The following is a 27,717-nucleotide window of genomic DNA, read 5'->3' on the forward strand; positions in this document are numbered from 1 at the left end:
CAAACTGAAAGTTGAAACAAGCTGTTTGTGTTGTGTTGAGTCACCTATGGGCTCCGTGCACACTGCACTCCAAAGCACGCCTAGGGGGAAAGCAGCTGTAAAAAGTATTAAAAGCTGAATTTTTTGCATGGTCGCTTGTGCACGTTTATGCATGTTTGCGTGTTTAATGCATTCTATTGGCTATTATTATTTAACCACTTGCTTACTGGGCACATATACCCCTCTCCTGCCCAGGTGAAATTTCAGCTTCCGGCACTGCGTCGATTTAACTAACAATTGCGCGGTCGTGCGACGTGGCTCCCAAACAAAATTGACGTCCTTTTTTCCCCACAAATAGAGCTTTCTTTTGGTGGTATTTGATCGCCTGTGCGGTTTTTATTTTTTGCGCTATAAACAAAAAAGAGCGACAATTTTGAAAAAAATACAATATTTTTTACTTGTTGCTATAATAAATATGCCAATTTAACCTCTTCCATACCGGGCAGTTATACACACTTCCATACCAGGCCTATTCTGGCACTTCTCTCCTACATGTACAAATCATAATTTTTTTGCTAGAAAATTACGCAGAACCCCCAAACATTATATATGTTTTTTTAGCAGACACCCTAGGGAATAAAACGACGGTCATTGAAACCTTTTATCTTGCACGGTATTTGCGCAATAATTTTTCAAACGCCTTTTTTTGGGAAAAAAATTGTTTCATGAATTAAAAAAATTTAAAAACAGTAAATTTAGCCCAATTTTTTTGTAAAATATGAAATATGATGTTACACCTAGTAAATAGATACCTAACATGTCACGCTTTAAAATTGCGCACACTCATGGAATGGCGCCAAACTTTGGTACTTAAAAATCTCCATAGGCAACGATTTGAAATTTTTTACAGGTTACCAGTTTAGATTTACAGAGGAGATCTAGTGCTAGAATTGTTGCTGGCACTCTAACGCACGCGGCGATACCTCACATATGTGGTTTAAACGGCGTTTACATATGTCGGCGGGACTTGCGTGTGCGTTCGCTTCTGCGCGCAAGCTACCGGGGACAGGGGCGTTAAAAAAAAAAAAAATTATTATTTTTTTTTTATATATATTTATTTCTTTTTTTACACTTTTTTTTAAAATTTTTTTTTTTTTTTATCACTTTTATTCCTATTACAAGGAATGTAAACATCCCTTGTAATAGGAATGTGTGTGACAGGTACTCTTTATGGAGAGATGCGGGGTCAATAAGACCCCACATCTCTCCTCCAGGCTGGAAAGCATGAAATCGGTGAAAAAAAATTCACCGATCTCATGCTTGTGGTTGCTTAGCAGCCGCAATCGCGGCTTTGTTTACTTACGGGGACCCGGGCGTGACGTCATCACATCGCGCCCGGGTCCTCCGACGGTCATAGAGATGACTGGTGACCATCTGGTCACCAGTCATCTCTATGCTTCCTGCGAGCGCCGGACGATTCGTTCTCCGGGCCCCCGATGGCACGGGAGAGCCCGGAGAAGCACCGGATGGCAGCGGGAGGGGGGGGATGTCCCCTCCCGCCGCCTGTAAGAACGATCTAGCGGTGGAACCGCCGCTATGATCGTTCTTACGTTGTGCAGAATCGCCGGCAGTTTAGAAGGATATCTGAATGATGCCTCTAGCTGCAGGCATCATTCAGATATCCCCCCCACAAAGCCCAGGACGTCATATGACGTCCACTCTGAACGGCAGAAGTTCTTTGTGGACGTCATTTTACTATGGGCCGGTAGGGAAGTGGTTAAAAAAAAAAAAAATAATAATTTTCTCAGTTTAGGCCGATACGTATTCTTCTACATATTTTTGGTAAAAAAAATAAAAATTGCAATAAGCGCCTAAAGTTATAGCGCCTACAAAATAGGGGACAGAATTATTATTTTTTATAATTTTTTTTTTTACTAGAAATGGCGGCGATCTGCGATTTTTATTGGGACTGCGACGTTATGGCGGACACATCGGACACTTTTGACACATTTTTGGCGCCATTCACATTTATACTGCGATCAGTGCTATAAATATTATTATTATTATTATTATACAGGATTTATATAGCGCCAACAGTTTACGCAGTGCCTTACAACATCAGGGAAGACATTATAGTTACAATACAATTTAATACAGGAATGATCAGAGGGCCCTGCTTGTTAGAGCTTACAATCTAGAAGATGCACTAATTACAGTATAAATGTGACTGGCATTGAAGGGGTTAACACTAGGGGGTGAGGAAGGGGTTAAATGTATCCCTGCATTGTGTTCTAACTGTAGGTGGGGGGGGGGGGGGTGACGATCTATGTCTCTATGTACAAGGGACACAGATCGGTCTCCTCTCCAGAGACAGCACCGCTGTCTCTGTGTAAAACGGCAATGAGAGATGATCTCATATGTTTACATATAAGATCATCTCTCATTGGCCGCACAGATCGCATCGCAAACGGCCACTCTGATTGGCCGTTCGCGGGCGATCTGTAATTTGCTGTGTCCAAGGGACACGGCCAACACAGAGTTTCCCCGCTGCGCGCTCTGGAGCGTGCGCGGGGAACGCCCAAAGGGGCGGACGTCAATTGACGTCCTGTTGGATTTTGAGATCCGCGCTGTAGCCGTCATTTGACTATAGCGCGGGTCGCAGGAGGTTAAAAATAAATAATAGTGAATAATAAATAGTTACAATTAAAAAATATTAAATTATTTTGGACTTTAAAATGTGAACGTGCATAAACGCACAAACTTATGCACGTTTATGTGAGTATGCGTGTTTTTTCAGCCCAAATGCTCCTCTTCTTCTTTCTGCCTCTAAATGCCTGTAAACGTATGCTATGACACGCACACTATATTGCCAAAAGTATTGGGACACCTGCCTTTACATTAACTTTAATGGCATCCCTGTCTCAGTGCGTAGGGTTCAATATTGAGTTGGCCCCACCCTTTGCAGCTATAACAGCTTTAACTCTTCTAGGAAGGCCGTCCACAAGGTTTAGGAGTGTGTCTATGGGAATATTTGACCATTCTTCCAGAAGAGCATTTGTGAGGTCAGGCACTGATGTTGGACGAGAAGACCTGGCTTGCAGTCTCCGCTCTAATTCATCCCAAAGGTGCTCTATCGGGTTGAGGTTAGGACTCTGTGCAGGCCAGTCAAGTTCCTACACCACAAACTCGCTCATTCACGCGATATTGGCAAAAGTATTGGGCCACCCCTCCGAATCATTTGGTGGAGGGGGGATTATGGTGTGGGGTTGTTTTTCAGTGAAGGGAACTCTTAAGGCATCAGCATACCAAGACATTTTGGACAATTTCATGCTCCCAACTTTGTGGGAACAGTTTCGGGGTGGCCCCTTCCTGTTCCAACATGACTGCACACTAGTGCACAAAGCAAGGTCCATACAGACATGGATGAGTGAGTTTGGGGTGGAGGAACTTGACCGGCCTGCACAAAGTCCTGACCTCCACCCGATTAGAACACCTTTGGGATAAATTGGAGTGGAGACTGTGAGCCATCCAACATCAGTGCCTGACCTCACAAATGCGCTTCTGAAAGAATGGTCAAACATTCCCATAGACACTCCTAATCCATGTGGACAGCCTTCCCAGAAGAGTTGAAGCTGTTATAGCTGCAAAGGGTGGGCCAACCCCAATATTGAACCCTACGGACTAAGCCTGGGAGACCATTATTTTTCATGTGTGTGTAAAGGCAGGTGTCCCAATACTTTTGGAAATATAGTGTAGGTTAACATGGAGGGGCGTTTAGATGCAGAGGAAAAAGTAAAACGCACATAAAACAGGTTTTTGAGCTGCAGTGTGCATGAGGTCTAAAAAAGTAAAGGTGAACTGACATTAGACACCCTCCCCACACAGTTGGTCCCTGCTGGACTTACCTTCTGGGGCTGCTAAGCTGTCAGCACCCCCGCAGCTGGACCAGCGGCACAGGGATTTGAAATCCTAGCTCTTCTGCCTTATCTCCATGACACCATGTCAATTTTAATTGTAATTTGTTTATGTATATGATCTTTATCTGTGCGCAGTGTTTGAGTCAAGAGCTAGCGTTTTTTTAAATATGTTGAAAAAGTCAACAATGTCCATAAGGTGTATTTACTTAAAATTTAATGACATACTAATGATTACAGATTAATTTGGGTTTTATATCTGCCTATAGTTCAGTTTTTATTTCTCCCTAACCCTAGGTTCACATCTATGTGGTTGTGGTTGATGCGATTTTCAGGCTCGTTTTGCATTTTCGATGCGTTGGCGTTTGGTGTTTTTTTTTCTATTTAACAAACTGTGTATAGCTGGTTGTTAAGTAGCGGGTCGAGAAGCCGTCAGCCATGTCTTTAAGAACTGATAAGTCATCAGCTGTCAGTGGGTTTCTTCAATGACAGCTGAATGTATAAACAAGCATTACCGGCAATAAAAGAATCATCAAAGAAACGGTGTGGAGTGTCCCCCTAATCCATACCAGGCCATTTGAGTCTAGTATGGATTTTGAGGGGAACCCCACACTAAAATTGAAAAAAAAAATGGCATGGGGTCCACCCAAATTCCATACCAAACCCTTATCCTAGCATGCAGCTGAAGGTCAGGAAAGGGAGGGGACAATTGAGCGTTCCCTCCTGGACCATAACAGGCCACATGCCCTCAACATGGGAGGGTGTTTTGGGGCAGGGGGGCTCTTGTCCCCATGGTGATTTTGTTGTGGGGTTCTGCAGGCAGGGGCTTATTCAGAATCTGGAAACACCTTTAACCACTTAAGCCCCGGACCATTTTTCTGGTCAAAGACCGGGCCACTTTTTGTGATTCGGCACTGCGTCGCTTTAACTGACAATTGCGTGGTCCTGCAACCTCAGTTTAGGCCGATATGTATTCTTCTACATATTTTTGTTAAAGTGTTTATTGATTGGTTTGCGCAAAAGTTATAGCGTCTAAAAATTAAGGGATAGTTTTATGGCATATTTATTAATAATTTTATTTTTTTACTAGTAATGGCGATCAGCGATTTTTATCATGACTGCGACATTATGGAGGACACATCGGATACTTTTGACACATTTTTGGGACCATTGTCATTTTTACAGCGAAAAGTGCTATAAAAATGCACTGTTTACTGTGAAAATGACATTGGCAGTGAAGGGGTTTACCACTAGGTGGCGCTGTGCCTAGGACTGTATTCTAACTGTTTGGGCTGTGTGTGACACGACAGTGATCACTGCTTCCGATTACAGGAAGTGGTGATTAGTGTCATTGTCACTAGGCAGAGCGGGGAGATGCTTGTCTACATCAACATCTCCCCGTTCTTCCTCACCGTAAGATGATTGCGGGTATCCCCACAGCGATCGAGTCCGCGGGACCCACGGTCGGGCTCACGGAGCTCGCGGCTGGCGCTGCTTCCTTAAAGGGGGGATATATATACGTCCATCTGCCCAGGAGTGCCATTCTGTCGACGCATAAATGAGTGCGGCGGTCGGCAAGTGGTTAACAAGGGGGTGCCCCAGATCCCAGCCCCCCCATGTGAATGAGTATGCCTACCCATTCACCAAAAAAGTGAGTAAAGACACTATATGAGTTATCAGGTCCTTTATTAAAAAATAAAGAATAAATGTCCCCCGGTGTAGATCCATCGTCAATAACGATTCCGTCCGCCCTCGAAAAAAATCAGTAGGGCAACTGCATGCAGAAGGTTTTTTACCTCAATGCATAGAATACATTAAGATAAAAAACAACTGCTGCCTTTACAACCAGTTTAAAAGACAAACCTATTGCTAAATAAACAGAACCATAGAGGAAATGTAAATACTGCTCTGGTCTGTAGGATGTGGTTAAAGCGGAGGTTCACCCTAAAAACATGTATATAACATTACATTCTGCATACTTCCAACATTTACAGTATGCTGTTTGTTTTTTTGCTGTACGTACCGTATTATTGCTATTTTCCACCCGGCTTCCGGGTGCCCACTCCCGCGGTGATGTAAAACACAACGACGTGCAGAAAAAAATGAAGTTCAATGCTTCCGAGCATGCGTCGACTTGATTCTGAGCATGCGTGGATTTTTGACCGATGGATTTCCCCACAGACGATCGTTTTTTTAACCATCAGAAAATTTTAAAACAGGTTCTATTTTTTTTTCACAGATGGCCAAAAAAAACAATGGGGCCCACACACGCTCGGTTCGTCCGATGAAAACGGTCCATCGGACTGTTTTCATCAGACGAACCGATCGTGTGTACAGAGCATTAGTTTGAGAAATAATCTTAGGCCCCTTTCACACGGTCGGACCGTTCAGGTCCACCTGTCAGTTTTGTTGGCGGACCTGAACGGCCGCCCCATACATCTCTATGGAGCGTCGGATGTCAGCGGAGACATGTCTGCTGACATCTGACCCGATCCAACTAAAATCAGACGGATGGCGATACGTCGCCATCTGTCCTAGCGGATTGGATCGGGTAAGATCGGATGAAAACGGGCATGCTGTCCGTTTTTGTCCGATCTCTCAATAGGAGACAGCGACGCTGGAAAAGCCCCTCCCCGCTCAGTGAGCAGAGAGGGACCTGTCATCCGCCCGCTTAGCGGAGAGATCTCCCGCTGAGCTGGCAGACCGCTGAAAGCAGATCCGTCCCTGTGTGAAATGGGCCTAAGAATTATAGTGGGATTAGGGTGATAGTTAGAGTTACAGGGAAAGGTTAGTATTGGGGTACATGCACAGAAAGATTTACATGCATTTTCTATCCATAGCATATTCTTTCCCGCACCAAGAGCCCCTCAGATGCCACATACTGTATAGCCCGTCATTCAAGTGAATAGCTGGATGTGAGCATACTGTGCTATTGTTAATGCTGATACTTTTTTGCATTGGTGTTTACTACCACTGCTTTTCTGGCTTTGTGTCCAAAGTATTTTCTGGACACATAAGTTTTGCATTCTGGAAATGGGTTGGATGTGCTTTCACAGGTAACCCAGCCTATACAGTTACTGGGAGGGTTGTAGTTATGATTAGTTTTGAAAGCCCAGCTAAATTTGCAGTTTAAATTAGCTAAATACCTTCCAGGTGCATTGAAGAAAAGATGCTGTAGCACCTGCCTAGAGTAGTGTGGATTGTTAGGTTGATTTAGTTAGCTCCTCTATAATCAGCAAAGTATTATTCAGGCCTGCTCAGTGTCTAGCATGATGCTGCTCTGATTGCTTCCCCCTTGTATTCTAAAGGATTTTAGAATTACAGTGAGAGGAAGAACAGAGTAAACATGAATATTTAGGGGAATCCAGCCAATCCCTGGGGAGGTGTGCCCAGTAGATGGCGGGAGAGCCCATAAATAGTGTGGGGTCTGAGACAGAAGCAGCGGAGTTCCTAGGTCCAGTACTGCTGGGGTAGATCCCTTGTGCAGAGGCTCTGCCCCTGGGGCAGCATTTCTGGAGGTGCAATCTAGAAGACATTGAAGCTTCAGCTGGGGGGCCTATTCACAAAGCATAGTCCTGGAGATAATTTAGGTCTGGAGAAACTCACTGGAGAGTACCAGGAGGAGGTTGGGGGACAGGTATCCAGCTGTCCTATGATGGTATGAGTCTGAGCTAGAGCTCTCCAATCAGAAATGCTCACACCTCTAGCTAATGGAGAGCTTTAGCTATGACCCAGCAAAGGGCATGTTGGACCTCCGGAGTTCCAGACGAGACAGGCTTTTCTTGTCACGTTCAGGTAGGCCAGATACTTTCATGGCCTTTAACTTTTTTTCCTAATTTGACTCCTTTAGAAGTAAAATTATAGTCAGTGATGGGGATGTTTTTGTTCTTTGCATCTCCTGGCTGTCTGTGGTACCTTGGTGCTGAGGACCACCTAGTACCGTGCTTTCTGTACTTCATTTTCAATTTTATTCTCTTGTTCCCTCCACAGATAGTCATAGACTAAACTACTGCTTTACAACCATCTGGTCCCCAAAAGGGTCAACCCCACCACAAACCCAAATAATTGGCTCTTTGGACGATGTTCCGATTTTGAAATACATCAACAGTGAAAGAAAACTGCAACGTCTCGCTGATTGGCTGGGGAAAGTTAATCCTAGAAACTGGGAATATCTGGAGGAAATTGCAAAGTACTACGAACAGAGGCATCATCATACAATACAGCGTCTGAGCCCATCGCAAAGTAAGCAAAAAAGTCACCTTCGTCGCCCCTTTCTGAGCTACTGTATAACTAACTACACTAAAGCATTGGCCAATTTTGACCAGAATTTTTGCTAACAAACCCAACGTTCGTACCTGACAATTAGGGCTGCCAGTGATGACATTTCCACTGAAAGCGGGAGTTCACCCATAAAACAATTTTTCCCCTTAGATGGATGCTCGTTTTGTCTAGGGGAATCGGCTAGTTGTTTTAAAATATGAGCTGTACTTACCGTTTTCGAGATGCATCTTCTCCGTCGCTTCCGGGTATGGGTCTTCGGGAGCGGGCGTTCCTTCTTGATTGACAGTCTTCCGAGAGGCTTCCGACGGTCGCATCCATCGCGTCACTAGTAGCCGAAAGAAGCCGAACGTCGGTGCGGCTCTATACTGCGCCTGCGCACCGACGTTCGGCTTCTTTCGGAAAATCGTGACGCGATGGATGCGACCGTCGGAAGCCTCTAGGAAGACTGTCAATCAAAATAGGAACGCCCAGTCCCGCAGCCCATACCCGGAAGCGGCGGAGAAGATGCATCTCGTAAACGGTAAGTACGGATCATATTTTAAAACAACTAGCCGATTCCCCTAGACAAAGCGAGCATCCATCTAAGGGGAAAAAGTGTTATGTACGGGTGAACCCCCGCTTTAAGTTTTTGTGAACCCTCAAGTTGTAAAACAAGCCATTCAGTTTAAAATAGAAATGGAAGGCAAAACATTTGTGTATGGATAGAAAAAACATTATAAATACATTTCCCACTATTTTTATAAATGATCCCGTCCTCTGTTCTCAACTGCATAAGGAGCTTAGAGATCTGGGGGGGAGAAACGGCAGCACATTGATATTCCCACTGAAAGGCTGTGCAGAGAGGGCATGTCAGCAGAGGTTTGATCATTGGAGGAGAGCAAGTTGAGTTCTCAGGACAGCTAGAGAACTGACCACGCTGTGCTCTCATGCCTAAGTGGTCAGTTTTTAATATGAAAGCAGAGGGACTGGCAGGAACACCAGAGATTTCACACAAAGAAAGCAAAAAGAAGAGCACAGGATACAAGTACATGGTACAGCAGGCACAAATCAGGAATATGAAATGTTGAGTTGACATATTCTTTTGTTTCAACAGAATATATGCATGGTGATTTTTCCAGTCTGTAGAAGATTATACAATTCATGAGCCATAGTTGTGAATTGTTTTATTCTCTATATATCAGACAGATCTGCAAGCAAATGTTTAGACTGGTCAAATTATGTAGGGCTCAGTTCACTCCTGGGCGATTTGAAGCACTTTTCTAGAACATTTGCATGCCCAAAATGAGGATTATCATTGTATCCTATGGTGCCTGTTCACATCTGAGTGTTGTCACTTGTAGCTTGTCAATAAGGGCTTTAACCACTTCAGCCCCGGAAGATTTCACCCCATTCCTGACCAAAGCACTTTTTACAATTTAGCACTGTGTCGCTTTAACTGGTAATTGCAAGGGCATGCCATGCTGTACCCAAACTAATCTTGCATCTTTTTCCTACAAATAGAGCTTTCTTTTGGTGCTATTTGATCACCTCTGTGGTTTTTATTTTTTGCGCTATAAACAAAAAATAAATAAAAAACATTTTGAAAAAAAAAAAAAAACAATATTTCTTAATTTTTGCTATAACAAATATCCCCAATTAAAAAAAAATTACTTAGGTTTAGGCCAATATATATTCTTCTACATATTTTTGGTTAAAAAAATCACAATAAGCACATATTGATTGGTTTGCGCAAAAGTTATAGCGTCTACAAACTATGGGCATTTTTTTTACTAGTAATGGCGGTGATTGCGATATTGCGATGGACAGATCGGACACTTTTGACACATTTTTGGGACCACTGACATTTATACAGCGATCAGTGCTATAAAAATGCACTGATTACTGTTTAAATGTCACTGGCAGAGAAGGGGTTAACACTAGGGGGTGATCAAGGGGTTAACTGTGTTCCCATATGTGTGTTCTAACTGTATGGGGATAGGACTGAGTAGGAGAGGAGACATATCGCTGTTCCTACTTACTAGGAACTAACGACATGTCTCCTCTTCTCTGACAGTACAGGGTTTTGTGTGTTCACACACACAAATCCCTGTGCTGGCACTCGTACACGTGATCGCACGTTTCTGTATCCATGTGGGAAAGTGAGTCTAATGGGAGTGGTTTCATAATTATCAATCAGCTGTGCAGCTGTAGAGCTCTAATGAGAAAAACTGCTGGTCCTGCATCACTTTTGAGGTGATTTCCTATTGGGAGTATCTCACCAAAAAAAATTGTTGCAGGGGATACCTGACATCCAACTTGTATCGTAGTGTAGGGAAAATTGGTGAGCCAATCACACAACCAGGAAATTATGTTTCCGAGGGGCTTTCTGTACACATTCTGTGTATAGAATACCTCCAGTTGGCCATATTGCATTTTCAGAAAATTACAGAGGCTGCAGATTGACAGAGACTGCATTCAATTACAATATGACTTGTGTCGCAATTGTATACACTAGATTATTTTTTTATTTATTTGCTATTTTTTCCCCCAAAGGGTGGAGTTACCCTTTAAAGTGGTTGTAAAGGCAGAAGTTTTTTTTACCTTAATGCATTCTATGCAATAGGCCCCTTTCACACTGTGGCGGTTGGTGCGTCTGCGGTAAAGCGCCGCTATTTTTAGCAGCGCTTTACCGTCAATTTCATAACGCTATTCGGCCGCTAGCGGGGTGCTTTTAACCCCCGCTAGCGGCTGAAAAAGGGTTAAAACCACTCGCAAAGCACCACAATTTGCCGCTTTGCCGACGGTATAGCCACGTTGCCCGTTAACTTCAATGGGCAGGAGCGGTATACACACTGCAACTTCACCACTCCAAAGATGCTGCTAGAAGGACTGTTGCGTCCTGCCAGCGCACCGCTCCAGTGTGAAAGCCCCGAGTGTGAAGAGCGGCTCTTTCAGGGTGCTATTTTTAGCATTATAGCGCCTGCAAAGTGCCTCAGTGCGAAAGGGGTCTAAAGGTAAAAAAAACTCTCTGTGTGCAGCTCTCCCCCCCTGCCCCCCTTATACTTACCTGAGCCCCCTCCCAATCCAGCAATGTGCACGAGTCCCATGTCTCTCTCTCCTCATTGGCTCAAACAGTAGTGGGAACCATTAGCTCTTCTTCTATCATTCACACACTGTGAGCCAATAAGGAGAGAGTGGGGGTGGGGCTTAGCCATGCTCTTTGAGTGAATGGACAATGTTTATTGACAGGAACGTGGCTCAGGAGCGAGCATGCTCAAGAGCCCCATAACAAGCGACTTGCTATCGGGGCACTCGACAGGGGGGAGGAGCCAGGACCCCTGTTGGGGGAACCCATTCTTATTGGGAAATACTTTAAAAACCTTTACAGGTTATTAGTTTATCATTAACCATTAATTATAGTCCTAGAAGTATTGCTCTCACTCCAATGTTTGTGACAGCAGTTCACATGTGTCGCAATTTATGTGTACATACACGTGCATGCCTTGCGCTGTGCATTTGCAATGGGGTGTGTACAGGGATGAGAAAGGTGCTTTTAAGTGTTTTTTTTTATTACAATTTTTTTAATACATTTTTATTTATTTTTATATATTTAATTTTATTGCTTTTACAAAATGTCTAACAAGCCTCCCAATGCCTCCCCTGCCCTCCAGTGCAGGTAATCTACAGTAACTGAAGAATGACAGCGGTCATGTTCATTATTTGCAGGGGGGGGGAATGGATGTTCCCCTACTGTTATTTAAGTTACCGCTGTTTACCGGAGGAATGGGAGAGCCCAGCAACCACTGTGGGTGCCAGTGAAGGGATGAGCTTCTTTTGGAGTCCTGTAAAAGTGACCTAGTAGCTTAAAGTCCTTCACCTTTAATCCCTTTTTTACCATACCATCAATTAAAGTACCTTATTAGACAATGGGTTACATAGTTACATAGTTAGTCAGGTTGAAAAAAGACCATCCAGTTCAACCACAAAAAAATAAACAAACAAAATAAAAAACACAATACAATCCCATACACCCAACTCCATACCCACAGTTGATCCAGAGGAAGGCAAAAAACCCCAGCAGAGCATGATCCAATTTGCTACAGCAGGGGAAAAAATTCCCTCCTGATCCCCCGAGAGGAAATCGGATTTACCCCGGATCAACTTTACCTACAAATCTTAGTACTCAGTTATTTTATGTACATTTAGGAAAGAATCCAGGCCCTTCCTAAAGCAATCTACTGAGCTGGCCAGAACCACCTCTGGAGGGAGTCTGTTCCACATTTTCACAGCTCTTACTGTGAAAAAACCTTTCCGTATTTGGAGGTGAAATCTCTTTTCCTCTAGACGTAAAGAGTGCCCCCTTGTCCTCAGTGTTGATCGTAAAGTGAATAACTCAACACCAAGTACACTGTATGGACCTCTTATATATTTGTACATGTTGATCATATCCCCCCTAATTCTCCTCTTCTCAAGAGTGAATAGATTTAGTTCTTCTAATCTTTCCTCATAGCTGAGCTCCTCCATGCCTCTTATCAGTTTGGTTGCTCTTCTCTGCACTTTCTCCAGTTCTCCGATATCCTTTTTGAGAACTGGTGCCCAAAACTGAACTGCATATTCCAGATGAGGTCTTACTAATGATTTGTACAGGGGCAAAATTATATCTCTGTCTCTGGAGTCCATACCTCTCTTAATATAAGAAAGGACTTTGCTCGCTTTGGAAACCGCAGCTTGGCATTGCATGTCATTATTGAGCTTATGATCAACTAAAACCCCCAGATCCTTCTCCATTACAGATCCCCCCAGTTGTACTCCCCCTAGTATGTATGATGCATGCATATTCTTAGCCCCCAAGTGCATAACTTTACATTTATCTACATTAAACCTCATCTGCCACTCAGTCGCCCAATTAGACAGAGCATTGAGGTCGGCTTGTAAATTGGCGACATCCTGCAAGGACGTTATTCCACTGCATAGCTTGGTGTCATCTGCAAAGACAGAAATGTTACTTTTGATCTCAGACCCAATATCATTTATAAATATATTGAAAAGTAAGGGTCCCAGCACTGAACCTTGGGGTACACCACTGATAACATTGGACCATTCAGAGTAAGAATCATTAACCACGACTCTCTGAATTCTGTATTTCAGCCAGTTTTCTATCCATTTACAAACTGATATATCCAATCCTGTAGACCTTACCTTACACATGAGCCGTGTGTGCGGAACTGTATCGAACGCTTTTGCAAAATCCAAATATATCACGTCCACAGCCACCCCTCTGTCCAGGGTTTTACTTACCTCTTCATAAAAGGAAATCAGGTTTGTCTGACAACTTCTGTCTTTCATGAATCCATGTTGTCTGCTGCTTAAATAGTTTTTTTCCAGCAAGAACTCATCCATGTGGTCTTTTATTAAACGTTCCAGTATCTTCCCAACTATAGAAGTTAGACTAACAGGTCTATAGTTACTTGGTAAAGACTTTGTTCCCTTTTTAAATATGGGCACCACATTGGCTCTACGCCAATCCGGTTAGGGCAGGAGTAGACAACCATTGAGAGGTAGAGATCTACCTGAACAATATGAAAGAGATCAAAGATCATCTGAGTTGGTCCCCTTTTTATATATATCTATAAAGAAATAAACAAGAAAGGCCTTACTAAATACTAAGGAATATTTAGAAAAAAAAAGTTACATAGTCAGGTTGAAAAAAGACACAAGTCCATCCAGTTTAACCATAAAAAAATTAAATAATAATAATAATATCATACAATCCCATATACCCAATTCTATACCCACAGTTGATACAGAGAAAGGCGAAAAACCCCAGCAGAGAATGATCCAATTTGCTACAGCAGGGGAAAAAATTCCTTCCTGATCCCCCGAGAGGCAATCAGATTTTCCCCAGATCAACTTTACCTACAAATCTTAGTACCCAGTTATATTATGTACAATTAGGAAAGAATCCAGACCTTTCTTAAAGCAATCTACTGAGCTGGCCAGAACCACCTCTGGAGGGGTTCTGTTCCACATTTTCACAGCTCTTACTGTGAAGAAACCTTTCCGTATTTGGAGATGAAATCTCTTTTCCTCTAGATGTAAAGAATGCCCCTGTGTCCTCTGTGTTGACCGTAAAGTGAATAACTCAACACCAAGTTCACTATATGGACCCCTTATATATTTGTACATGTGGATCATATCCCCCTTATTCTCCTCTTCTCAAGAGTGAATAAATTCAGTTCTTCTAATCTTTCCTCATACAGTAGCTGAGCTCCTCCATGCCACTTATCAGTTTGGTTGCCCTTCTCTGCACTTTCTCCAATTCCCCAATATCCTTTTTGATAAAACTAGCATTGGGACTTTAAATGAGGCATATGTAAAACGTATGCCTCCATCCCTGTTGGATACAAAAAAGAGGGGAGATTTTGGGACTTTAGATGAGATGCGTTTTTAAGCAAACAGTAAGTATAAATAAAGTTGTGAACGTTTTTAATCAGGCTCACACTTACCACCCAAACAGCAAGCCAAATTCAACTGTCTAACTGTATATGTTAAAAGCAGAGGATTGGTTGCACGCATTTGCAAGTACATGATTAAGCTGCAGAGCCATCGACAAGGCTCTCTGCGTTCTGCAGTCCTAACTAAACTTTTAAAGTCTCCTCAATAGAGGCATATAAATACTGATGGGTAGATGGGGGACAGGTGACTATGGGGTGTCCCCGCCTCCACCTATGCTTGGTATGGTAGTAAAGAGCACTAGAAAAAAAACGTAAAAAAATGTATAAAGGTATAAAACGCATCTCCATCCCTGTATGGTATACAGAAAACTAGCATTGGGACTTTAAATGAGGCATATGAAAAACATACGCCTCCATCCCTGTTGGATACAAAAAAGAGGGGAGATTTTGGGACTTTAGATGAGATGCGTTTTTAAGCAAACAGTAAGTATAAATAAAGTTGTAAACGTTTTTAATCAGGCTCACACTTACCACCCAAACAGTAAGCCAAATTCAACTGTCTAAGGCCCCTTTCAGACGGACGGCTGTTTTGCCGCAGTTAAAAGCACTACAAATGTTTTGTGAAATTCAAGGCTCCAGGCACTGCGATTAGCTGCATTTGCACTTTGCGATTACATGCGTTTACGTGCGTTTAATTGCGGCCGCGTTTAGCTGCGGTATTCATTTCCATAGCAACCCTTTCTATTTTTTTTTTGTTTTTGTTTGGTTCCCTTGAATTCTACCCATGATGCATTTCGGTCCTCTGCATTTCAAAACATCTATTTCCTGTCTCCTTTGTTCCCTGGCTGAGTGTGTGTTGGAGTTTGGAGTGAGAGGAGCGTTCTGTGTATTGTATTGAGATCTTTCAAGATGAATGCATGTATGGGTAGTTTGATGGCAATGCTCATCTTGCTATTCATGAAAATGAAGAGGAGAAGACCTATCGAGTCCAGAAGACGTCTCCGTCGTTACTGGGTGCACCCTTTAACCTCACAGCGTCTTTCTATTGGCTACTTTGCCCTGATGTTCGGTGAACTTAGAACCCACGGTGATAAGTTCTATAACTACACAAGGATGTCGGTGGAGAGTTTTGACGAATTGTTGGGGCTTGTTCGAGGTCGAATCATCCGACAAAGGACCAACATGAGACGATGCATAAGTGAGGAAGAACGGCTGTTACTTACTTTAAGGTAGGTTTTTCATATCATTCATGCACATGCTGGTGTACCGATATGGACAATAGTGTATGTGTGATTGTATATGTATATATATATATATAAGTGTATATCTATTTACTTGCAATATATATATATTAATATTGCATAGATTCTCTCTTTCTCTCTCTATATATATATATATATATATATATATATATATATATATATATATATATATATATATATTATAGAGAGAGAGATATCTATATATGAAAAACCAATCATTTTTCTTCCATCGTTTTCGTCTTTGGTCTTTGATGAAAAGTCTCCAGCTAAGCCGCTGCTTTTTTTTTTTTCTAATACAGAATTCTATTTATGTGTATCGTAATACAGAACTCTATTTATGTGTAATACAGAACTCTATGTATGTGTATCGATTGAATTGTTCTTAATTATTGTATTGCAGATACCTTGCCACTGGAGCGAGTTTCACCTCACTTCATCATCAATTCCTAATGGGGATTTCAACTGTGTCAACCATAGTACATGACACCTGTATTGCCATTAGGGAGTCATGCCGGAACCAACAATCAGCTTGTGGGAAGAGATAGCGGAGGAGTTTTGGGAGAAGACAAACTTTCCGAATTGTATTGGAGCATTAGACAGGAAACATATCAGGCTCATCAAGCCACCAAACTCTGGTTCCCGCTATTTCAACTACAAGAAATATTTCTCCATTGTGCTGCTGGGACTGAGTGACGCAAACATGTGCTTTGTAGCGGTGGACGTTGGAGCATACGGGAGCTCTGGAGATTCACAAATTTTTAGAAATTCCATGATGGGACAGCGTCTGCAGTATGGGGATTTTAATGTACCACAGCCAAGGCCTCTACCTGGTACTGCTGGACCAGATCTACCCCTAGTAGTGCTAGGAGATGAGGCATTTGCCTTATCCACTCACCTCCTCAGGCCCTATACTAGGCACGGTCTTACTGCCAAGAAGCGCATCTTCAATTACCGCCTGAGCCGTGCACGCAGAATGGTGGAGTGCGCCTTCGGTATTTGTACAGCTAAATGGCGTGTACTGTTGACTGCAATGCACTTGGAAGTGGATCACGCTGTCAATGTGGTTTTGGCATGCTGTGTTCTCCATAACTTTCTAAGGGGAAAGGAGATTGCACACAATGAACCACAGTTACCTGTTTGTGAAGAGCACAGAGGGAGTGTTACTACCAGTCGCCCAAGCAATCATGCTCTACAAGTCCGTGAACATTTTTCTGATTTTTTCCTTTCTGATGATGGACAGCTACCGTGGCAGTACGATTATGTTTAGTCTCCTATTTTTTTTAACCATTACATCAACCTTTTTATAATATCACTGTTCACATTTTTTTTCTGTAATAAAAGTAGTTGACAACTTTGTCCAATTAAATCGGATTTATTTTTTGTTTGCTATACAAAAATTAACAAAGTGTATCAAAAATGTGTAAATTACAAAAGAACGATGCTTACAAAATATGGTTGCTTGCATCTATACAAAACAATACAAAACTATTTTTTTTATAATATTCCTTATGAACATGCATTTTTCTTCAAGTAAAACATGACACAGAACATTTCCAAAAAAATATAAAGTGACCCATTAGAACAGGGATATGCAATTAGCGGACCTCTTGATGTTGCAAAACTACAATTCCCATCATGTCTCTGCCTCTGGGTGTCATGCTTGTGGCTGTCAGAGTCTTGCTATGCCTCATGGGACTTGTAGTTCTGCAACAGCTGGAGGTCTGCTAATTGCATATCCCTGCATTAGAACATTCCAGAGATATTCCTGATGTGTTGTTAGAAAATCTTTTTTTCACTAAATAGATGTGGACATTAGGTGCATGAACAAAAACTGAAAGTGAAGTTCTACCCTGCCTGAAAAAATATAAAAAAAAAATATAAAAACAAATTGCCCAAAAACATTGGGGTAGGCGATGGGTCTTCTACCTTTGTCCTCCTACGGCACGAAAGCAGCCGGCACATTCACCAAGAGTGATGCTGCTCGCACACTGCCAGTTTCCTGATGGCGGCATCGAAAGCTAGCAGGATAGAGGGATTGTCCTCCGGGGGGCAGTTTAGATCAAAGGGGTTAATTTAATAAGGCAAAACAACTTAACACTACAAGTGCACTTGGAAGTGCATTCGCTGTAGATCTGAGTAGTAGATCTGATATGGGTGGTAGATCTGCTGATTATTATCTTTCAATCATGTGCAAGCAAATGTGTTTACTATTTTACTTGCATGTCCCCCTCAGATCTACAGCGACTGCACTTCCAAGTGCACTTGTATACTAAATGGATTTGCCTTTAGTAAATATTCCACAAAGTGTCTTTAAAAGTCAGCAGCTATAGTGTTTGTAGCTGTCGACTTTTTTTCAAAAAAGAGCGGGTGTAGACCCTTGTTAAATACTTTTTATAAGATCAATGCTAAACAGCAAAAATAACTTGTTCAAAAGAGGGGTGCATGTAGCAACATCAGCAGCCATTTTGAATTTAAAGCGGGGGTTCACCCTGTTAAAAAAAAAAAAAAAAAAGTTTTTTTTTATTAGACCATTAAATTCGGCATCGTAGCGCGAGCTACGGTATGCCGGTCTTACATTTTTTATGCCCGTACTCACTGTGCTATCGATGATTGAAGAATCCGGGGAATGGGCGTTCCTATGGTGAGAGAAGGTGATTGACGGCCGGCCCTGGCACGTCACGCTTCTCCGGAAATAGCCGAAATAGGCTTGGCTATTCACGGCGCCTGTGCGCAGGCGCCGTGAATAGCCGAGACCTACTCCGGCTGTCTTCGGGGAGCGTGACATGCCAGAGCCGGCCGTCAATCATCCTCCCTCTCCATAGGCACGCCCATTCCCCGCGGGAGTCGGATTCTTCAATCATCGATAGCACAGTGAGTACGGGGATTAAAAATTTAAGACCGGCATACCGTAGCTCGCGCTACGATGCCGAATTTAATGGTCTAATGATGGAAAGGAGGGTGAACTACCGCTTTAAGTGCTTCAGATTGTGTGCAAAATTCTCCTGAGAGAAAAATTTTTTGAGGAACATAATCTTGTTCTCTTTCATTTCTAAATCGTTTCCTAGGTGCATTGTTGGTTCAATTTTCCTTCTATTTCACTAATGTTTTGTTTTCTTCATCTGAATTTCTCACTTCCTGTTTCTCCTCAGTAAGGTGTTTAGTAAGCTGTTCTAAATAACTTTGCATGGCTCGGATGATAGTGGAAAGGGTACCTAGGAGAAACAGGAATTGAGAAAAAAAAAAATATATATATAGAAGGGAAATGGTAGGAAAGAGTAAGTGAACCAACAATGCACAAGCTTAAGGAAACAATTCAGGCCAACCAAGCCATTTAGCGGGGGTTCACATAATTATTATTTTTTTCAAACAATACATCCAGCACACTAAGCATACTAAGCACTGTATGTAGGTTTTTTTTTTTTTTTTTTTTTTTTTTGTCTCTGTACATACCGTGATATTGTCATTTTGTTCAGGGCTTCCGGGTTCTGTTAACTGCGGGAGTGGGCGTTCCTATCCTTGGATTTGATGATTGACGGCTTGTGAAACAGTTTCCCTCTCGCCTGTGTCCACCGTATAGTGCCGACTTGCAGCTCGGCTATTTCTAGAAATCTGGTGACGCGCGTTGTGTGCCAGGAAAACTGTTGCACAAGCCGTCAATCATCAAATCCAAGGATAGGAACGCCGTAAGCCTTGGACAAAATGCCAATATCACGGTTGGTACGGTCAAAAACAAAGACCTACATACAGTGGATGTGTTTAGTATGCTGGCTGTAATGTTAGAAATTTGTTTTTAGGGTGAACATCCGCTAAACATTACTTTGTGCAAAGGTATCAATAAAACATTGCATGAGCAAAAACGAAAAAAATAAATAAAACAGTAATAAAAGTAGAAAAAACTACAAGTTCTGATACACTGGGTAAGAGGAACGCAAGGTAGAAGGGTTTGGTTCACTGCCAACATCTATATGTGGTACGGATTGTGTAGATGAGGGTGAACTGACTGGGTGGGGCTGCCCATGCATTCTCTGAAAACCAGGATAAGATGGGAAGGGTGTATATGTTGGTGGCGGCCCTGCATATGAGTTCATGACTGGTGTGGTGTCACGGCATTCAGGACTGGGCATTGGCTGACTCAAAGAGCCACTAGGTGAATTAAAACCCAGAGCCCATGGTTGAAATTTAGGATATGGGCGTTGCTCTTTGCATGCGGACACTATATACGTTAAATAGGCATGTATATCACCCCTAACATCAGTGCGTTTCTCTGGCGGAATCTCCCTGAGTACACATAGTAACATTCTCAAAAAAATGACATCGGGATCTGAGATTTTTTGGCATCATTTTGTGATTGTTTTCTCATTTCTGCAATAATACGATTAAAATAATCCTCAAAAGGTGTCTCTTGTTGGCGTGGTCGACGAGTGGCGGAAGTATATCGTGCTCTCTTGTCAAGATTTCCCTGGAAATAGAATGCATAGATTACGCTTCTGATGTTGAGGTCACACTTGGTGAACAGAGGTCACACTTGATGCTTGCTTAAATATATGTGCCAGTGCTTGTGTCACAGCTTGCAGCACCCGTTTTGAATCGATCAGACACAGGCACTTGTAGTCCCAAAAACCTGTCACTGTACAAAGCCAGAAGTACGACCAAAAAAGATGGAGATCGTGACCAAATTACATACCTGCGGTTCTGGAGGTTCTTGATACTCTTGAGATGAAACTGTCTCTGGAATGGTTTCCTGGCTGGTCTCAGTATTATTTTCTGGTGATGAACTTGCACGCCTTGCGATGGCTCTTGCAGGAACACTTGAGACAGTTCTAGGTAAAAACATTACACGTTTTTAAAAACAGTTATCATGAATAGTGTCATGTGTACACAACAGAATAGCCCTCTATCCGGAGCTAGGAGGAAAAAAAAAATGGGTCTACACCTTTCACACTGGAGCGGTAAGGTGCAAACAGAAATCCTGGAAGCAGCATTTTTGGAGTGGTGAGGGAGCGGTGTGTATACCGCTCCTTCAACTTTCAAGCCCGTTCAAATGAATGGGACAGTGCAGCTATACTGCCCACAAAACATTAGTTAAATAACATATATGTTACTTACGCACGCATCTCGGTGGTGCGCCTCAAGAAAGACAATGCCTCTGCATGGGGGTTGGGCCTACGGCGAGTTGAGGGTGCTCCGCTTCGCTCCGCAGACTTCTCTTTGTTTACTTCTTTCTTGTAGCGGTCGCGTAGGGATCTCCACCTTGTATAAACCTCCTTCCCTGCAATATATATTTCATTGTATAATTTAATAATATATTTTGAAAAAATAAACGCATATAAGCCGTACATTGAGAGAGATTTGCTCTCACCCCCACCCAAGAAACTAGAGAATACACAAACCATTTGACCCCTTTCACTGCAAGTGACAAAAGTGTCCAATCTGTCTGCTAAAATTTAGCTGCCCCTCCTTTTTTTGTTTTTTTAAATTGTCCAGAAAGTACTAATGCCCGACCTTTGTGTGAAAAAAAGGAACAACAATTTGGTTTGGTTGCAGCATTGTCATTGACGCAGCGCTGTATTGCAAAAAAATCGCCTTGTCATTAGGGGGGGTAAATCTTCATTAGTCTGGTTGTAATGAAAGAGCTATGATGCATGTGTACCCTGATACATGAACATACATAAACACCAGAAACTTTGCACTCACCTCGGTTATCTTGATCAGTTGCAGACATTTCGTCCCAGTTCGGTGTGACAAATTTGTACACTTCCTCCCACTTTGACCTCTTCAACACTCTGTCGGCATATCCAGGGCATTCTGGGTCCCATAACTCCGGTCGGGCATGCACCAGGGCTATAATGGCCTCGTGGGAGATGTCTCTGGCCGCCATGCTGTCTTCTCCTCTTTCCTCTATCCCTAGTACTTCCTGTGTCATGTCCCAGGTATGCTAATGAATGATGATGTGCTTCCTGTTTTTTTTTTTTTTTTTTTAAACGCTGATATCCGCAGGTGACAAAAAAGACTGCGATTGCCTGCGGTTATGTGCATATAGCTGCGCTACATCGCACCTGGACGCATTCAATTCTATTTTTTCTATTCGCACGAAACCGCATGTAACGTAATCGCACGCAAACGCTGTGTGTGAATGGGGCCATAGGCAAACATTGTGTGCTTTTAGCTGCGGTAGAAAAATAGAAAATCCGCAGCTAAAAGCACAATTCTATCCGTCCGTCTGAAAGGGGCCGCCGCCTAACTGTATATGTTAAAAGCAGAGGATTGGTTGCACGCATTTGCAAGTACATGATTAAGCTTAATCATGTACTTGCAAATGCGTGCAACCAGCTTAAAAACGCATCTCATCTAAAGTCCCAAAATCTCCCCTCTTTTTTAATATCCTTTTTGAGAACTGGAGCCCAAAACTGAACTGCATATTCCAGATTAGGTCTTACTAATGATTTGTACAGGGGCAAAATTATATCTCTCTCTCTCTGGAGTCCATACCTCTCTCAATACCAGGGCCAGAATAAGAACATCATGGGCCTGGTGCTGAGGATTTTGGTGGAGCCTTTTATAAATAATAAATAAATGCGTGGGAATGACATCAACGCAGCCCAGCCAAGGCAAGTGACCAAAGGCACAGAACCCAGAAGGAAGACCGGGTGAAGATGGAAGCGCCCGGGCCCCACCGGATTCATCACAGCGCAGCACTGGAGGACTCAGTCTGAAAATTTAAGTGTACCCTAATGTGCTAATATGCTGTGTATACTTGTACGTTGTGGCATAACCTACCCCAGGGCCTCTAAAAAGTAGTAATGTCAGGAAAGTTTACTACCGCTTTAATATCACAGGATCCCAGGAGCCTCTCATGGGGCCCCCTACTGACCCGGTGGGCGGTGGCCCTTGGGCAGTGCCTAAGTTCATAGTTGCCAACATTTAAAAAAAAATTTCAGGGACACTTTTTTATACAAGTGCTATATTTAGAGTAGCTGAGATCCCCGATGTTCCTCTATACATCACAGTAGTAATCACAAAATTAAATGAGTACTAATAATGAGGCAGTACAAATATGAGAACTGAGATTTCCTTTAGTTGAACTATCAAAAGTGTGTCCATTCTAGAGCTGGTAACATTGAGGATATTCAGTATAATTGTAACTGTTTTTGTGGGTAAGCGACATAGGGGAGGAGTATGGACGGTATATAAGTGGGAAGTATGTGCAGGTGAGGGAGAGGAATGTGGAGGGTCTAACAGTGGGCATTATGTACAGGAGAGGAGTGCAAAGGGTATGGCAAAAGGCACTATGTACAGGAGAGGAATGTGAAGGGTATAACAGTGGGCAGTATGTACAGAAGAGAAGTGTGGAGAGTACGACAGTGGGCAGTATGTACAGGAGAGAAGTGTATGACAGCAGGCACTATGTACAGGAGAGGAGTGTGAAGGGTATGACAGTGGACAGTGTGTACAGGAGGAGTGAGGGGGTATGACAGAGTGTAGTATGTAACAGAGAGAAGTGTGGAGGGTATGATGGGGCAGTATGTACAGGAGAGGAGTGTGGAGGGTATGACAGTGGGCAGTATGTACAGGAGAGGAATGTGGACGGTATGATAGTGGGCACTATGTATAGGAGAGGAGGGTGGAGGGTATGACAGTGAATAGTATGTACAGGAGAGGAGTGTGGAGGGTATGACAGTGGGCACTATGTATAGGAGAGGAGTGTGAAGGGTATGACAGTGAGCAGTATGTACAGGAGAGGAGTGTGTAGGGTGCAACAGTTGGCACTATGTACAGAAGAGAAGTGTATGACAGCAGGCACTATGTAAAGGAGAGGAGTGTGAAGGGTATGGCAGTGGGCGCTCTGTATAGGAGAGGAGTGTGTAGGGTATGATAGTGGGCACTATGTATAGGAGAGAAGTGTGGAGAGTATGACAGTGGGCACAGGAGTGGAAGGATGTTTAGGGACTGTGTAGTGGTTAAGCGGGTCATACATGGATTGAAATTACGCCAATTATGCAGAGACCAGCCATAGTCTATCTATGTATGGGCTAGCTGGTTTTACACAAGTCAATCTATTAATCAACTTGAGTACAACCAGCCTGTTAGGTTTTTCCCAAAACAATCAGTGCTGGCAGCTATAGTTAGCAACACTGATCATTGTACGCACTGGCAGAACACAATAACACTGTAGGAGTGATTCCCCCATCCACCGGTCAGCAGGTGAGAGGGTGTGTGGGGACAGGCTGGGGAGAGATACCAGTCAGTCCCTGGGTAGGCACTGGGTAGTATCAGAGCCAGATACACACAGGTTACATACTCAACGATCGTTAGAGTATTACTAGACCTCCTCTGTAACTCTTAACATGTAACCTAAAAAAAATGTAAAGCTTCGCTTAGGATACCAAAAAAATCGCGCTAACTTTAGTGGTTTTTTTTAATGAATGAAACAGTTTATTTCCAAAAAAACAAGTTTGAAAAATTGTTGCGCAATTATTCGTTAAAAAATCGTGACACCTGGCAGGGGAGACACCATGATCATGAAGGTGGTTCTCCCAGGGCGAGGCTCGGCCATTGCACTCTGGCCGTGCTGATCGTGGTGTCTTCCCTTTCGCTTCTCGGCCTTTTGGCTAGGACTAGGTGTGGTATCTGTTCTTATCAGTTGTCAGCGGAGCGCTGAAGCACCTCCTACATGGGGAGGGTGGATGCAATCCAATGACGTCATTGCACCTGGAAGGATGGTTTCAGCAGGGACTATGCTGTGCTGCCCGACAGAATACTGGGGGCCGGCCCATGGTTGAGTCTGAGCCATCTGGAAGGGTGCTCCTGGTGAGGATGGGTGCTGCGCTTGGTCTTGGTCTTTTTGCCGAGTTCTAGTCTGGCCTTCTGGCTGGCTGGTGTAAGTGCTATCTCTGTCAGCGATCCGGTAGGAGGAGCTGGTACTGCCCTGAGAGTAGACACGGGGTAAGGCCATGCAAATCTGCCGGGTTGACGGAAGGTCTGGAGGGGCTAGTATTGGCGGAGGCTGCTAACTGGAGCGGCAGTTCTCCCCAAGAAAACCTTGAAGGGCTCTCTAGCTAAAAGGGGTGGAGGGCTGCACTGGCTGGTCGGGGGGTAGATTTGGAAGGAAAAGCCTATGGTGCATGTGCCCCTGGAGTGGCAGTCCAGGGGTATCTGAAGATCACTGTGTGTGAGGGACACATTGATTTAAGATACCACGGTCACTGCACCAGATACAGGCTTTTTTTTAGCACCTGACTCCTGGGCCGGGCCTTTTGGCTAGGACCGGAGGATTTTTTTTTTATTCCTGGCCGGAGGGCCTGGTCATTGTTGAACACAATGACCACTTCTTTCACTCTCCTCTTCACTATCCCTTTCCACCACTTTATTTAATTTAAGCCTATGTTTGTCACGTTTTTGTCTTATTTTTGTTTGTGCACATTTTGTTCACTGTGAGATTATTAGGGTGCCGGTCCTCGGGCCAGCCCTGAACGTCTTGGGAGTAGGTGGACATGGCCTTCTGGCTTAGTTCACTTGCTCTCATGGGGTCTCCCTTCGGGGGAGATCCACCTAGTACTGGGAGGGTTCTGTTTCGGCAGTCCCTCCGAGGAAGTTGGGTCCGTGTCGGCTTTGGTTGCTCGGACCACAGTACCTCTCAGTCCCCGTCTGGAGCCTAACGCCCCAGGGGATCAGGGTTTGGGTCCCTCTTTACAGGAGGACCACTTGACGTTGCACCTGTCTGCACGTTTTTGTGAACACTCTTTATGTGTGTGCACATTTTTTCTGCACCGGGTGGAGTTTTTGGGTGTGATCACACGCCATAGGCTTTTAAAAAAAAAAAAAAAATTAGACAGAGCATCTCGGCCTTCTGGCTAAGATCAAGTGTAGTATCTGTTCTTATCAGTTGCCAATAGGTGGTGCTAAGCTGACTGTCCCCAGTACCTGGGCAGAGGGAACGGGATGGCAGTTGGCGGACGCTAAGCCTGTTGGTGTGGAGGTGAAAGCCTTCTGATCGGGACAGAGAGGCATGAGGTCGAAGCTGAAGGGCCGGGTCCCTGGCCTTTGGCCTGTATTTGGTGGTGTCTGCCCCAGTCAGTTGTTCGGGAGAGAACCCTTGCTCCTCCTTTTACCGGGAGGGGCGGGTAGTATTTCCCGAATGTAATTAGGTGGGAGAGTTGGAGGTTGTGGGTAGTAGCCTGCTTAGGTGGGCTCTCCCCGACCTCTTCTCCTACCTTCCTGGCTGGGAAGGGCGCTGCCGGCCCGGACCGGGGGTCAGGGACCGTTGAAAAGCCTGTGGAGATAGTGCCCCTGGAGTGGCAGTCCAGGGGTGCCATACATTGCACGAGTGTTTGAAAGGGGCACTCATCATGTGGCACCTTAGGTCACTGATCTCCACACACACTTTTTAGCACCTGCCTCTAGGACCAGAGGAATTTTTGTTTCCTGGCCGGAGGGGTCGGCCAACATATTGCACGTTGGTCACTTTCTATTTACCTCTCCCACCTTCCTTCTCCCCCACTTTCTTTTTTTATTTTCCCCCGTGTTTGTCACATTTTTGTCTTTTTTTGTTTGGTGCTGGTCCTCGGGCCTGCTCTGAAAGTCGGTGGACATGGCCTTCTGGCTTAGTTCGCCGGCTCTTATGGGGTCTCCCTTCGGGGGAGCCTCACCGAGGAGGGTTCTGTTTCAGCAGTCCCTCCAAGGATGTTGGGTCCTTGAAGCTTCGGCTGCTTGGGCCAAGGTGGGTCCATATGGCTTCGGCTGTATGGGCCACAGATTACTCTTTTCCCTGCCAGGAGCCTAACGCCCCGGGGGATCAGAGCTGGGTCCTTTTCGGAGGACCACTTGACGATGCACCCGTCGCAGATTTTTGTGTTTCACTCTTTATGTGTGTGCACATTTTTTCCTGCACCGGGTGAAGTTTTTGGGTTGTGTTTTGCACACCACAGGGTTTTCAAAAAAAAAATTAAAAAAAATTAGACAGAGCATTGAGGTCGGCTTGTAAATTGGCGACATCCTGTAAGGACGTTATTCCACTGCATAGCTTGGTGTCATCTGCAAAGACAGAAATGTTACTTTTGATCTCAGACCCAATATCATTTATAAAGATATTAAAAAGTAAGGGTCCCAGCACTGAACCTTGGGGTACACCACTGATAACCTTGGACCATTCAGAGTATGAATCATTAACCACTACTCTCTGAATTCTGTCTTTTACAAACTGATATTTCCAATCCTGTAGACTTTACCTTACACATGAGCCGTGTGTGGGGAACTGTATGGAACGATTTTAAAAAATCCAAGTATTTCACGTCCACAGCCACGCCTCTGTCCAAGGTTTTACTTTCCTCTTCATAAAAAGAAATCAGGTTTGTCTGATAACTTCTGTCTTTCATGAATCCATGCTGTCTGTTGCTTAAATAGTTTTTTTCCAGCAAGAACTCATCTATGTGGACTTTTATTAATCTCTCCAGTATCTTCCCAGCTATAGTTACTTGGTAAAGACTTTGTTCCCTTTTTAAATATAGGCACCACATTAGCCCTGTGCCAATCCAGTGGTACTATTCCCGTCATTAATGAGTCCTAAAAATTAGATACAATTGCTTTGAAATTACAGAGCTCAATTATTTTAGGATCGGTGCGTGGATGTCATTGGGTCCAGGTGCTTTATCCACCTTTATTCTGTCTAAATATTTCTGGACCATATCACTTTTGAGCCATTGTGGATCATTTTGGGACTACCACTCCCATTATAGACATGAACTCCCCCATGCTCCATTGTATACACAGAGCTGAAAAAAGCATTTAATAAATTAGCCTTCTCTTTGTCCCCAGTCACCCACTCTGGATTATTTTGTAAAGGGCCTACAT

The 27,717-nt window shown here is 43.6% G+C and overlaps 1 protein-coding gene and 2 pseudogenes across 1 annotated transcript in view; all 3 read left to right on the plus strand.

The window, feature by feature from the left end:
* Positions 1-27,717, plus strand: part of LOC120922044 (major histocompatibility complex class I-related gene protein-like) — a 42,269-nt gene that overhangs the window by 213 nt on the left and 14,339 nt on the right. Inside the window, exon 2 of the mRNA XM_040334583.1 lies at positions 7,884-8,135. Coding sequence (XP_040190517.1) covers positions 7,884-8,135 — 252 coding nt within the window. The remainder of the gene's footprint in view (positions 1-7,883; positions 8,136-27,717) is intronic.
* LOC120922051 lies at positions 24,361-24,535 on the plus strand (annotated as a pseudogene).
* LOC120922046 lies at positions 25,702-25,830 on the plus strand (annotated as a pseudogene).

Source organism: Rana temporaria, unplaced genomic scaffold (genome assembly GCF_905171775.1).
Source record: "Rana temporaria unplaced genomic scaffold, aRanTem1.1, whole genome shotgun sequence".
NCBI classification, from domain to species: Eukaryota; Metazoa; Chordata; class Amphibia; order Anura; family Ranidae; genus Rana; species Rana temporaria.